At 40.4% G+C, this 14,267-nt stretch overlaps 1 protein-coding gene across 2 annotated transcripts in view; it reads right to left on the bottom strand.

Annotated features, from left to right (window-relative positions):
• Positions 1–1,965: 1,965 nt before the first annotated feature.
• The window catches only part of LGR4 (leucine rich repeat containing G protein-coupled receptor 4), a 69,223-nt gene continuing 56,921 nt past the window's right edge, over positions 1,966–14,267 (bottom strand). For both annotated transcript variants that reach the window (XM_050335204.1, XM_050335206.1), the window contains exons 9-18: positions 14,160–14,231; positions 13,415–13,483; positions 12,901–12,972; positions 11,891–11,956; positions 10,744–10,815; positions 9,730–9,801; positions 9,408–9,533; positions 7,894–8,015; positions 7,264–7,332; positions 1,966–4,941 (exon numbers count right to left, since the gene is read on the bottom strand). In XM_050335204.1, the coding sequence (XP_050191161.1) occupies positions 3,665–4,941; positions 7,264–7,332; positions 7,894–8,015; positions 9,408–9,533; positions 9,730–9,801; positions 10,744–10,815; positions 11,891–11,956; positions 12,901–12,972; positions 13,415–13,483; positions 14,160–14,231 (2,017 nt within the window). In that variant the 3' untranslated portion in view covers positions 1,966–3,664. The remainder of the gene's footprint in view (positions 4,942–7,263; positions 7,333–7,893; positions 8,016–9,407; positions 9,534–9,729; positions 9,802–10,743; positions 10,816–11,890; positions 11,957–12,900; positions 12,973–13,414; positions 13,484–14,159; positions 14,232–14,267) is intronic.

The raw sequence follows: 14,267 nt of genomic DNA, 5'->3' as shown, positions 1-14,267 counted from the left end.
TTTCCTTATTTATAGAATCATCTTCAGCTGACATTTAGCACTAAATCAGACTCTACAGCACAGTATGCGAAAGATAATATTAAAAAAGTCTCCTCCTAAAAAACTTATGCTAGCAGTACAAGATGAAAAGCATTTATGTAACTAAAACTTATTGAGAGTACGCATGAAACAAACTCTGCATCGAGCTTTTAATTAAAAAATATTACCCTGTAAATTAAAACTGAAGGTTTAAAAATAGTAGTCAAAGTGAAAAGAATTAATGAGGTATCTTTTGTGTAAGTTTGAAATCTCTGAGTAAATTTATGAATAAACACAGGAAATTCCACTGGAAAGAAATGAAAAGAGGGGCAAAAGGCATCTAGACAAAAAAGCTGCAAAGCAGATGCATTATTTTTGCGAGAGAATGAAAATACTCCATCTCCCCAGCGTCCTGCCACAGAGCAGGCTAACAGCCATCTGTAAGGAATTACTCTGCATGGGGGAAAGGTATGGGAATACCTCTGGCAATAGTATTTGCGACTGTCTCCCTGCAAAAAGCCGCTTCCTCACAACAGCAGATGAGGGAGAAAAACAACAATTAAAAAAAAAGGTCTCTCCTTGCCCTATTTTTTTCATTTAAAGTCAACAGCAAATCCTTTTTGACTGCTAAATCCAGCACTGGAGTTCGGTAGGACAGTTTAGTTTGTTTAGAGAGGTCTGGAAGCAAGGTATGTGACACTGCCACTGTAAGGGCAGTTTCAGCAAGCTTTAGACTCTAGAAAATTGGAGGATTTATTCCCTGCGGACCTCCAGAAGGGTGTAAGGTGAGGTTTCACTTATTTGAGCCTCAAACCTGAAATTAGGAAGCCTTGCCTAGCTGAAGAGGAGGCTGCTGGGGGGATGACAGCTCAAAAAGCCCCTGGCACACAGGTCATCAAAAATCCCACACGTTGCCAACACAACACTGCTCCAAGGCAAGTTTTCCATGTATTTGACACTGCTTTTGGAGCGGGAGCGAGTTCTAGGTGGATGTGAACACCTGAACATTCCGTTGTGCCCTAGCCCCAGATCAGCTTGACCAGCAAAGACACAACAAAGGTACCTGGCGCAGCTGGATTTGTCCAGATTCTCCTTATGTGATCATCCACGGGTGGTTCAGGCACGTGGTCATGTCGAGGGAGGCAAGTTTCGCAGCACTGCTTCTTGCTGGGCTGCTTTTAGTGGCTGCTGCCTGTATTCTGTCACAGAACCTGTGTGTGCTGGAAGACACTGGGCTGACTGCAGTAAAGGGTTAACCACCAGCATAACTGAACCCCAAAAACACACTGATGTAAAATGAAGTACTGGAGCTTCGAATGGATCACATCTGACCTTTTTTAATAGCATTTCAGTGAAGAGTCATTTGTAAAACACAGAGGAAATAAATCCATTCTCAAGAGCGTTGTTTGAAAATACAACTGGCTTTCTAGAAGCCTGGTGCTTGGATTTCCTGCTCTCCTGATTATAAATGGCAGCTGACATTTATAGTCCTTTTTGAGAAGCATTCTTGTCACCTTTGACAGGTTGGCCAACAGGGGCAATGTGGGACAGACTGTGACTCTTACAAAATGACAGCTTAAAAAAAAAACCCCAACTCTCAACATAAAAAAAAATTACCAATATGAAAATTATAATCTGTATGATTATCCAAGCCATACTAAAAACATTTTAACTCAAACATGATACATAACATCTTTAATCAAGAGATGGCTTTGTAAGAGAGAGTAAACTTCTCGCTGAAGGTTTTAATCTTTTGAATGCCAAGACTCAGCATTAGTCAGAGATCATAAATCCACGTGTAAATTGGCAACTTTCTTATTTTTCTGGCAGTTCTTTCGTGAATTCACCACATGCAGCTGAGAGCAGATGACATTATTTATGCTCAGTAATTCTACATGTGCACCATTTTCAGCATTGACTTTAGAAAAACAGAGATAAATAACAATCAATATTCATGTACCCTTTATTAGCTTTCAGTGTAACATTCCATGCTAACTGCAGATGTAATATTCATGAGTGTAAATATAAGAATTAACAACTCTGGGTTGGTTTTCTTCCCTTTTTACACGTGAATATTTTGGCTTACAAAATTAACAGCATACAGTAAATAATCCTCCCATACTTTGTACAAACTACATGATTTTGATATACAAGGATTCTGTTTTTATTACAGTGACAATATACAACCACATCTATTTACAATGCAAAAAGTATATAAACCACATTTTAAACACTCTGCTACTGGCAGCCACTATTGTTTAGGAGGTAGCTTTAATTAACAAAATGAAACTGAAGCCACATTTTCCATCATGGGTTCTATCAAATAACTTACAATACAAAGATAAAAATTCATTGTATGAACAGTATATACAGTTTAATTCTCAAAACAGCAATCTAGCTTTAATTCTTAACGAGAATGTCTCCAGATTGACTGGGACGGCAGTGGATTTGCTCTTGATTTAGCGGATTGTTCAAGAAACATACATAAATACTTAATCATGCATTCATAACTTTATATCCATCAGATTTCAAACTAAATATAGAAAAAAATGGATCACCGATTGTACTTAAATCATTTGGGTCTCAGGACTTTTAATGGTTTAAAAAGACTGCACTGATTTATATGAAAAATCAGTGACTTCACAGAGTGTAATTCACCCTCAGTAAAATAATTGGAAAAATGCCTTTCTTCATTGCCAAATTGCTTTGCATTTTCCCTCCATTTGCTCAGTCTATCCATAAGTATCCCTGGAGTGCTGTAACATTCAACAGGCTGCAAAGACATGAGCCGTGTACACTGACAGCACTGCTAACACCCCCTGATACATCAACATTCCTTCCAATGGGATGACCTGACTGCATAATACTGAAGAAGCTCGCTGTGGTTCACCTGAAGTAATAATGCATCATCACTGGAAAAATGTGTTCAACCCTACTATTCCTGACAACTTAAAATTCTTATTCCCCTAGTCTACAGAATATCGTGGATTACAAGTGCTTTACTGCAACAGCCCCCTCTTTGTTTTTAATTGAATATTGGCTTAAAATACAAAACAAACATAGTATTCCTATATTGCTGTCACAGTTACGTATGGGAGAATTAATCCCTTTTTTGGCCCTGCAATAAAATTCATCCTGAGATTCAATGCTGAATACACTATACAAAGCTAGCAAGAGATTTTTTTTTTTTGCTTAATCATAGAAAAGTTACATTTAAAAATAATTTCTATAATATCAAACAGCTGTCCTTTATATTGTGCTTTGGTGGGGGAGTGGGAGGGAAATCAACAGAACTTACCTCGCCAACAGCAGAAGCAAAGTACAACTGGAGTACAACGTGGAAACACACCATTAGCATGTAAAAACCGTATAAAAGAAACCACTGTTGCGTGGAAAGAGTAAAAATATCGGGTAACAAATTTGGTTCACCAATTATTTACAGTCGGGGCAATGGATTTATTCGTTTAAAATTTTTTTTTTTTTTTAAACGTATGGCTCAAGAAAGTTACCGCCCGCTTCCCTTCTTTACAAACGACACTAAACAAGGGTTACAAAAAGTGCTTCCTGCTCGAAAGGTCGAAAGCAGGCGACAGTCTGCGACGCGTTACACCTCTTCGCTGGAAGGGCTGACGGCAGAAAGCCTTTCTCAGTCTTTGATTCTCGGTGTGTTGTAGGCGTACCGGACCAAAGGGAAGCCCCGGCTTTGGTAGAAACACGCGCGGCCACAGGCCTGCACTTGGTCCGAGCTGTCCGACACGAAGGAGTCGTCCTCGTCCGCGTAGTCGGAGTGGGCCGACTGGGTGCCGCAGTCCGACCAGTAGCCGTCCGGCCTCTGGCAAGGCACCACCGCCAGCGTGGGGCAGCTCTGGGACTTGATTAAGTGTTTACAGGGCGCGGGCTTGGATAAGAGGAGCGACTCGCAGCACTCGCACACGGCGAGGTTGCCCTGCAGGTGGGTGTAAACGCCGCAGTCGTAGTAAAAGTCCTGCGTCGCGCAGCCCCCCTGGGCGTTGACGGCGATCGCCACCGCCCCGCTCTTCCTGCTCAGGCGGCGCCTGAGCAGCTTCCAGTCTTCCTTGAACTTTGGGTTGAAGAACACGTACAGGACTGGGTTCAGGCAAGCAGGCAGCGGGAAAAATATCAAAGTAACCGACTTCATGATTTCGGGGCTGATGGAGATCGCGGTGATCAGCGGCGCGAACGAGAAGAACGCAACGGGGCAGAAGAAGATGCAGTTCGTGAAGATCAGCCAGGCGACATGCTTAATCGTGCTGGACTGGGAGTTCTCGGAGAGATCCTCTTTTTCCAGGTTGCAGTACAGTTTAGTGTAGATAACGGCCATTAGCAAAAACGCTAACGAGTTCAGGAGCACTAAGGTTACCGTGAAACCCAGTGAGGGCGTTTCTCCGGTGGGGAAGGGCAAGCAAAGGGGGGACGCTGAGTACTCGGCTTTATAAAAAAGTGGTAAGCATCCTGCCACCACGGCACACAGGAAAGCAAAAACTGCTGCAATTTGAAATTGTTTTTGGCGATTGCTTTTCCCCTTTTTAATGAACTCCTTTGCAGAGAAGCTCCGTTCAACAGCTGCCAACATCAGGAAAAAAATGGCACTTTCTGACGAAAAGACTGCAAGAAACCCAGCAACTCTGCAGCCACTGCCAGTCTCCCACCATATGCCAAATTCAGCAAATCTTCCCCAAGAGACAGCATCCAAGAAAGTTAAAATACCAGTATAGACTCCCATGAATAAGTTAGAGACAGAAATCAGGCTTATAAAGAGCTTGGAAGATGGCAATGTAGTACAGGATGCAAATATTGTTAACATGACAAGCAGGTTGAAGAACAAAGCAACCAAAAAAATAAACCAGACAGTAAGTCGAATCATCCAGCTGCCCAATAAATATTCACAAGGCTTAAAGGCACCTAGAAGAAAACACAAAACAAAGAGAAGGACAACCAATTTAGGAAAAAATTCTGCCTTAACAAGCAAGATTTTGAAAAGGTATTACACGAGTACTCATTAATTCATGAATAGAGTACAGAGCTGAACTGCTAAATAGGTCAGCTGAAAGTAAACTATTCTGCTGAAGCTATTTACTAATTAATTATGCCTGAAATAATAACTACCACAGTGAATGGTCACTTGAGAACACTTTGTATAAACAAGTTAGCCAAACAAACTTAATTACCTTTTAGCTACTCAAAATAGCTTTTATTAGTGCCACCTAAATACTTCATTTTATTTAGATTTTATATGTCATAAAAAAAGGTTGGCAAAAAGTGTAAAAGCAAATGTTCACAACCCACTTGTTAAGGGGAAGGAATTTTTTAGAAGGCACATGTTCTCTCAAAAAGTGATTTACAAACATGCCTTCAGGAGTAACTTTTGGTCACAAGGAAACATCTGTAAAACAGCCGACAAGTTCAATTTAATCAGCTTCAATAAAAACAGGAATTTACCACAAGCCCTGTCCTCTATCCTTGTCACTGAAATCACTGTGAGCTTGGAAAGCCATATGGGAAAACGATTTTTTCTTCTTATTATAAATGCTTAAACAGTAAAAAAGGCCCAACAAGCAAAATAATAGGAGGCAAGACAAGGAAAAAAGGTCTCTACTGTTGCTTACCCTTCTAATTATTTCCTAGGGAAATCCTACTGATTTTAAGTAACAGAAGAGTTGAACCTTTCCAGCCCATGTGGGAGGAAGGGAAAAATACATGCTTGGAAGGATGAGTTTCACATCTTTCAGAGAATCTGAGCTACCTGAACACCACTGTTCAGCAATCCATTCCTGCCATTAGGCAAAGTGAAAGGTGGATCTACGAGTTGAGCAGTGATTCAGAACTTACACGGTGGGTGGAGTATCTTACTTATGACCAGATGACAACACGGCACAGAAACTTGTTAGTATGGGAGGGACTGGTGAAAAACAAGGCAAATTTTGAACTTGTAAAACAAGCTCTTCGTTCCTTTTAGATCTACTACAGCATTTCTGGCATGGGCAAAAAAGAAAGAGCTGAAGACTTCAAAGATTTAACCCATGTAACACACCATCTGAATTCTCATTCTGTGAACAGGAGATCAAAAGCAAATAAGCAGCATTAGCAAATTAACTCTCAGATTATGTACAATTACATTAATAATATATCGGACTGTCTGACCACAGTTCTCTTTGGCTGTGATCAAGAAATCCTTGTGATACTCTGGATACTAAGCTGGAGCTAGCCCAAAAGATGGAGAACGAACAGATTTTCATAATGTAAAACACCAGCTAAGAGAAAAGAATGAAATAAGCCTTGGATAACTCCTGCTCATCCAGAAGTAACTTTACTGGAAGCACACTGTTTCCCCCCAATCTATGTGTTCCTTTCTGTGCAAAAAAGAGCATACAAGATGCATGGAAGGAATCCTCTGGAGAGGCTGTGGCCAAGGCAAGGAAGCATCACCCGTAATCGCTTTAGGAGCTGAGTGGAACCATGTATGGAAATTTGCAGTTTGAGAGAGAGAGAGAGAGAGAGAAGCAGAAGGGCAGAAAAAAAGCTGCCTGGAATGGAAATATTCATTGCAAAATCAAAGACTTTCAACACTCGTGGACTGTTCAAGCCTGAATTGGTAGTTCTGGTATGCCAGTAAGACTGTTCATTGCTTAAGTGTCTCTAGCAGTTTAAGATGCTACTGTCTACTCCAACTACTTGTAACAGCCCTCTGCTCTCACTTAATGCAGCTACAGCAGGGCTGGGGACAGATCATGTGAGTGTTCCTCATCCACTCTCCTGCGAAGACATCAAGCTTCATTAAAGCCACCACCGACAGCAGTCTGAGTCAAGCTTTGAGAGCTTGACGGGCTGAACTGTCACTGAAACAGGTAAGCATTCATACAGTCTGCTCCACAGACATCTCCTTGGCAAAAATAAAGCAGAGTTAGGGGGCACAGTGCATTAAATACAGCAGACTCCAAATAAAAGTATTACAGTCTTGATTGTTCTGCTTACGGAAAGAAACTCCAGTATTTTTCCCAGCATAGTTCTCCAGTAAAGTGCTACGTGTCTAAAGCTCAGTCAAATCTTTGTGATTGCTCATCCAAAACTGACATCAAGTGACGTTTCACCCAAAGCATTGTATAAATTAATCTTCTGTGTACAGAACCATTACCAGCAATAAAAACATGTAATTCTGCAGCCAGCTCTTTGCTTCACACCATGCCTAAAGTTCTCAGTGTGGCTAAAGCACATTACAGGATTTACCTGTTGCTGGTGTACAGTGAATAATCGTCTGTCCCAGTTCCTCACTTTCCTCATTCCTCAGAACATCAGCTGTGAAAGTGAAAAACACGTTAGTCGTGGAAAGAAAATAAAAGTGAAATGCAGTGAAGCTGCCTAGGATGGGAGTAATAATCTTTCGAGGGATCAAAGACCTAACAGTTCACCAGCACTCCAGCCTTTAACAAGTGGAGTTGCTCTGGTTTACCACATCAGGTCGAAAGCTCAGTGAAGAAAAGGCTGCAGCAGTTTGAGTTACCACAGCCTGACCCAGGCACTCACAATGCTTTTTAACAAAGCAACATCTTTGATCACCAGGACTCTGAAACAGGCAGTGGAAGGGACAAGCCCTGTCTGAATAGGAAGGTTGCAATACTGAGAATGATAAAACCATGACAAATTCAACCTGCGAGTAGCGTGTCTGACAAACACCTTTCCACGTATTTAGAAGGAACACGGCACTGCTGATTTGCAAGCAATTGCTAAGCACTTTCAGCTTTTGTAGCCCTATAAAGATTGACATTTTTCATGCTCCCTTATTCAAGGACAACATGCACTGTTATTTGAGTCCAGCACAAAACATACACTGCTGGTTAATTACAGTGAAACATTTACCCTTCTCACGATCCACCGAGGCACCTTGATCTTGGTGACTGGGATCTTCAGCGTTGGAGTTTAAGTAAGAATCACAACCCCAAAATGCACAGCACTGGTAAGCATATGGTACAGAGAGTGACCTGAAATACAGGCAGAACAGCAAAGGCTGGTAAGCATTGTAACCAAAGTTAAGATTACTGTCTATTAAAAATATTTAGAGAGCACGCTTTACTGCTAAACTTAAAGCTTCTTTTTGTCACAGGTGCTAATAAAAAACTACTTCAGTTTGGAGCAGGAGTAACCATTTCTGAGCAACTCTGGCACTGAGATAAAGGACAGGTGATGTATATAAGTCTTGCCTGCTGTGAGAAGCACAGAGAAAATGTTACTAAGGTTTAGCTCTCTACTATTCATTCTATTTGGTATACAAACCAAATTCTGATCAGTGTTTGTGGCATTGCTGTACAAATTAAACTAAAAACTAATTAAGCACGCTAATTAAAGAGTAACTGTTTTGTAAGAAAGTTAATTCCCAGATGACTACAAGCTTTTAAGTTACAACTTTCCGTCTCACTCTTCATTTGTGGTACTGAAATAAGATTTCTAATTTCTTTTACATGTTTTTTATATGTTTGGCAGAAATGGTTCATACTATTATTCTGGCAGAGAAATACACCTGCACACAGGGTTTTTACACAGAGTAAAAAATCTACATAAGCAATGAAGTAATGGTAGACCAGAAGCTAATTTTTCTGACTCATTATCGACTATCTGCAGTATTGTTCCTGAATTCTCTTCTTGCAAACATTTAGGAGGAATGTCAGTCTAAAGAATCCCAGAAAGCAACAATTCTCAAACACAGATCAAAACCTAAAACACAATCTGCTGTTTCCACAGTACTGCTGAAGCCTGAGTCTAAAAGTGACATGGATTCCTTTGCTGGCCTTTTACAAATTAACAGCAGCTTCATCTCCACTTTTTCCATCGGACAGTGTGGGAAATAATTTTTAACTGCTTCTTCTTAATGTGCAGAAAGATCTTTGAAAATGGAAAGCAGTTCACTGCTGTCTGGTTCACCTCCCACAGAAATCAGTTACAAGTTTCCATTTGAGCGATTATTTTTACTCTTATCATTTTCCTCCAAGAATAAATAGTGTATATATAAAGCATGGCAATTATGGAATGAGACACCTGTGCATCTGCTCCCATGTTTCACAGTAAAAGACAGATGTGCTCAGCTCAATAACAAATGGAAATCCACCCAAACCACTCCTCCCAGGTGAGACGGTGTCCCCCTGGAAAAGTGGTGGAGGAAAAGCAGAAAAGGTACTGAGAAAATTGTCTGCAAATGGCTTCTTGAACCAGAAGAGTCAGAAGCCCTTTCATATACACCAACACTGAGGCACTACAGGGCTCAGCAAAGGGTCTGATCATCTGTCATGAGTACTGTCTAAACTGGCTTCAGTTACTGTCCCATTGCTTGCTGCTGTAAAAACAAACGAGGCACTCTGTGGTGTTATTTACCAACCTACCGGAGCTTTGCGAAGTTCTTTGCTGCCAAAGCTTCCTTCAGCTCAGAATTGCCTGTGAGTTTGAGCTGGTTCAGTCCACTCAGTCCTTCAGTTGGAATTGAAGTGAGTTCATTGAAACTTAGGTCTCTGGAACGTGAATATTAAGATAGTGTTACAAACACAGTAAGTTTGAAGATCCTATAGTATACACTTCATTGAAGTAGGAAGGACTTTTACAGATATTAAATGATGGGCATATATCAGTTTTAAGCTAAAAGTATTTATTATCTTGGCAGTTTTATAAAATAGAGAGAGGAAGTGACTGCACAAATGGCCTACTTACAGGTTAACAAGAGCTCCAACAGAGATAAAAGCTTCCTTGTGGATCTGACGAATCCGATTTCTACTCAGGTCCCTGCAATGAATGCCAAAGGAGATTATTTTAGCAGTTTCACCAGATCTTTGTAACATCCACTGTACTGGAAAAAAAAAAAAGCTAAGGTGACAAATACATCATGCCTTTGTCAAAACAGCAGATCATTTCCCCTCTCTTCCCAGTCAGCCAGGTGCAGTAGCAGCCAAATCCCTTGGTAAGGCAGCTGTATCCTGCTTCTCCTCCTCCCCAAAGTAGAATCCATCTCCCACTCCTGCTCCCTTTCCCTTCCTTTCTGCTGCCAGGAGCACAGCCTGTGCTGCCAAGGCAGAGCCTGGCTCTGGCACCACCTATTCCAGCACGAAGGTGCCAGGATGACCACTTTGGTGACAACTGCACCTCTAGCAGGGCACACTGGCAGAGGTGGGGGAAGGCTACAAAAGAACAGGCAGAAGAGCATCTGCTTTTTTGGAAGTCAAAATCCAGCTCCAGCTTCTGCTGGGCCACCACGACTTATTCTTTTTTAAAATACCTGTCAATTTGTGGATTTTTTTTTCCTGATAATTTAGAATGTTTCTCATGTAATCTTCATATACCTAGAGATGTAAGGGGAGAGTATCATTTGTTTACTGATCTGCTCCTCCTGAGGAAAACAGATAGGATCTCTCCAATAAATACTATAGAATGGAATAATATAGTTATAAATGCAAAACTGTGGAGTCCTGGAAAAAAAATCCCTCATTTTCAGTCTCCATATATAAAAAAATACCTTTATAGGCTAGAAAAAAATAGATAGTAGAAGGGATGGGGCTGAAACCAACTGCTGCTAGTACCTTCTGTATTTGGTTTACTTTACCTTAGGATCCAGCATACCTGGCCTTTTGCCATCAATCAAATTTATTAGCACCAAACCCTGACATCAGTTTACATGGGAATCAAAACCATGAGCTTGTTTTGCTCAGCACTGCAGCTGGGTACACTTACAGGACACGAAGGGAGGACAGGCCTTGAAAGGTGTCCTCAGCAATTTCATGTATTTGATTATGTTGTAAGGAACTGCAAAGGCAAGAAGCAGAAACAGAACTTTATTAGCTAACAGGGCTGACTTCAAACCAAGGCAGAGTTTGGTACCTGCTAATACATGCATTTAGTCTTATCAATGGCAGGAATTTTTCTCATTTCCCCTTGTGGTCAGACTGCTTAAGTATTTTGCATTAGCTACATTAATACAACCATGAAGCACTTTCGTGGCACCTCTGCCCAATGCACAACTCACTGAATTCAGAAAGGACTGTTAAGTGTGGACTGAATTACTTACAAGCTGAAAATTACACTTTGTGAATGCTGGAGAGTCACACAAAGAGTTAAAACAACTCTACTCCGTTCTGCAGGAAGTCTTTAGGCATATTTTAACCACAGGTACACTTCCATTTCCCAAAATGCAGATTTATGAAAGGAAAATACTGATAAATGCCTCAAGAGCTAGTGGGAAAATTTTAATTCCAGTTCACTAGCTCCCTTTAAAATGAACAATGAGTCTGGAGATGTCAACAGGATAACAAAGGTCCGTAGGCCTGCTAGCCCCACTCTGACTAAGGGGGAAGAAACTTGAGAGGTAGAAGGAGAAGTAAGAGGAAAAAGTAAGAACAGGTGGAAAAATTGTGTCAGGTCTGCCAATTCAGCTTTAGTAGATTTAAAGCAATGAAGTAAGGAAAAACAAAGACGGGCTTTAAATGCGTCTTACAAGGACTAGAAATCAAAACTCATTTTACACAAGCATGAGTTGATGATGGCTGGAGGGAACTGAAGAGTGGGAGAGAACAGGCAGGAAGGAAAGACATAAATGCTCATTCCATTCATGTGCACAGCAATACTGCCCTGAAACACAGGATTGAGGTGCGCCTTTCATTTCTTCTGTGCCATGGGAATAATAAATAAACATTCACAAGTTGAGGAAAACACAGGTGGTTGAATTCTCTGTCCAGCACACTCCACTCCTCACAGGAGGTGGTCATATCTATCCCTCTCCCTAATTTTAGAAACTTAACCATCAAACATGAAGCAAAAAAGCTTCCAGGGACGTGGACTCAGCATATTAAGGAGTTAATAAACAACACTTATTTCTACTTACATTTCTTCCAAGGAGCGGCAGCCCTTAAAACTTGGGAGGTCCTTTATATTGTTATAAGACAAGTCCCTTCAAAACAGAAAATAGAAAATTTCCTTTCTACTCGAAACATCCAATCACTGGGAACTATTACACAGACAGACAGAAAAATCTTCCTGTTTGTAACATTCTGTGGAAAAACTAAGGGCAGCTTAAAGAAAATCACAGAGGGAACCCCAAGTGGGTATCTATCTGAGTACATTAATACCCTAAAAGCATACTGTACAAGTTCCCTGAATTCTGAGAGCTGTAATACAAAAAAGCTTATTGATAACCTGCTTTTTCAGAATAAGCTGGATAACTTGCATGTAATGCAGGAATTTGGTGCCAGTTTTGATGTAGTGTGCTGGTACCTCCCTAAGCGAGCTAGGAAAGCTCAGAATGTACTCTGCAACTATGCAGCAAAATGAAAACAGGAAACCAGAAACAAGCTAATAATCTTAAAATTTCTATGCAAAAGTTAAACTGCCACTTGAAAATAAATCCCACTCTATCATTCCTTCTCCCCATTTTTTAGTTCGATAAAACAGAGCCTACTTTTTCTCCTCCCTTTTTCAGGATTTGCTTTTGTTCCACATTTTCCTACACGTATCCTTCGCAAACATGGTTTGTCCCTACTGTCCTGATGGCTTCAGTTAGCATTTGGGGTTTTTTTCCATTAATTTTAACACATCCTTACTGCTTTTTCTGTCTGAACTTTGTACTGCAATTTCCTTCCTCATCCTCATCTCCATTTCTTTTAAGTTCCTGGTGCTCTCTCCTGTGTTCCTGGACACAAAAAGTCAAAGCACTATAACTAAACTCTTCCTTAACCTCTGAATGTAGATGACTACTGTCTTGACATGAAGAATCAAGAAACCAGAATTTCCAACTTGGACAGAACTATTAGGATTCAAAGCAATGCTTTTGCTTTAGGTTAGACTTAAGTTTCTTTCAAAGCATTCTGATGCAGATGGAAAAGAGAGGCTACTCACAGAGTTCGAAGCACCTTTTGCTCCTGGCATAAATTAACAGGAATGCTGTTTATCTTGGTCCCTGTTAGAGTTCTGTGGAAAAAGCAAAACAAACAAACAAACATCAACAAAGCCACCTATCTAAATGCTTGTATTGTTGATGGCAGATGGCATAACAAGCATATATAAGAGCAGGATAAGGATGGTGTCTCAGCTATCAGGGTGCTAGATTCACCCACCAAATATATATTTTTTTTTGGAAGAGGACAACTTTTCTGCTTTTCATTTCTGTGAGAGGGAGTTAGTACCAATGGCCTTTTCACAGGCTTTTATCAGCTTACCCTACTAAAAAAAAAAAAAATAAAAATATCAAGAGGCACCCAGGTATGACGTGAGAAAAGCTGTATCATTACATCTATTGACAGGAAGGGAACTATAGGCAGTTGCTCTCCAGATCCACTTACTGTATTTCAATTACTTCACAAGAGGCACACCCAAGAAATTACTGGAATTTATTTCTGCAGAAGATACTTACAAGCTCTCCAGGTTTATGGTTCCTGTCAAATTAGGAAACCACTGCACCATGCTGGCACCACGAATGACCCTAAAAAAAAAATCCCCATGAAAATCAGCTGTAAACTGTTGTGAAATTGAATTGTGACATTCAAGCTTATTATCAGGTAGATATTTGCACTAAGGAGACATTCTAACACTCTCACTGCTTTTATTTAAATTTTACACTTGAATAGTCTGTGAAAGATGGTCTTTCCACTGCTTTTTATACTACTTCTTTGCTTGATAAATTACTCCTCCATGAGCAAACAACTGGAATTCATCACACTGGAAAGAGTGATGTCAATACCACATTCGAAAAGTTTAGTTTGCAGTTCAAAGTTTTACTCCACTTTGCTTATTTGTCACCCCCAGAACTGATACCTTCTGAGGCCGTGCATGTGCTAACCTGCAAAACATTCTCACAATGTACATCCCTGCTCAAAAAACCACTGAGGACATATTGCAGTTTGTTTAAGTAAGAACCTGAGCATTTGGCCTGGGGTTATGTGTCTTATGAAAGGTAATAAAAAAAAAAAAAAAAGGTTGCAGAGCATATTTACTAAAGCTTCTTAAGAAACTGGTATTCCCAACAATAACAATGTTGTTAAGACTTACTGCAACAAAATTATAAGGTAAGAGGGAGTCAGAAAATCTATTTATTTTGAGTTCTTAGGCACCACATTTCATACCCATTTATTGTACTGTATTGTCAAGAGAGTACTTACAGGGAATGCAGATCTGACAGATTCTGAAATGCTGAGTTCCCCACAAAAGACAAAGGATTATCATACAAATGTCTGGGAAATGAAAAACATGTTTCAATGGTTGTTCTT

This window comes from Myiozetetes cayanensis, unplaced genomic scaffold, assembly GCF_022539395.1.
Source record: "Myiozetetes cayanensis isolate MyiCay16 unplaced genomic scaffold, myiCay2020 scf6-25, whole genome shotgun sequence".
NCBI classification, from domain to species: Eukaryota; Metazoa; Chordata; class Aves; order Passeriformes; family Tyrannidae; genus Myiozetetes; species Myiozetetes cayanensis.
This window is presented reverse-complemented; position numbering and strand designations above follow the sequence as displayed.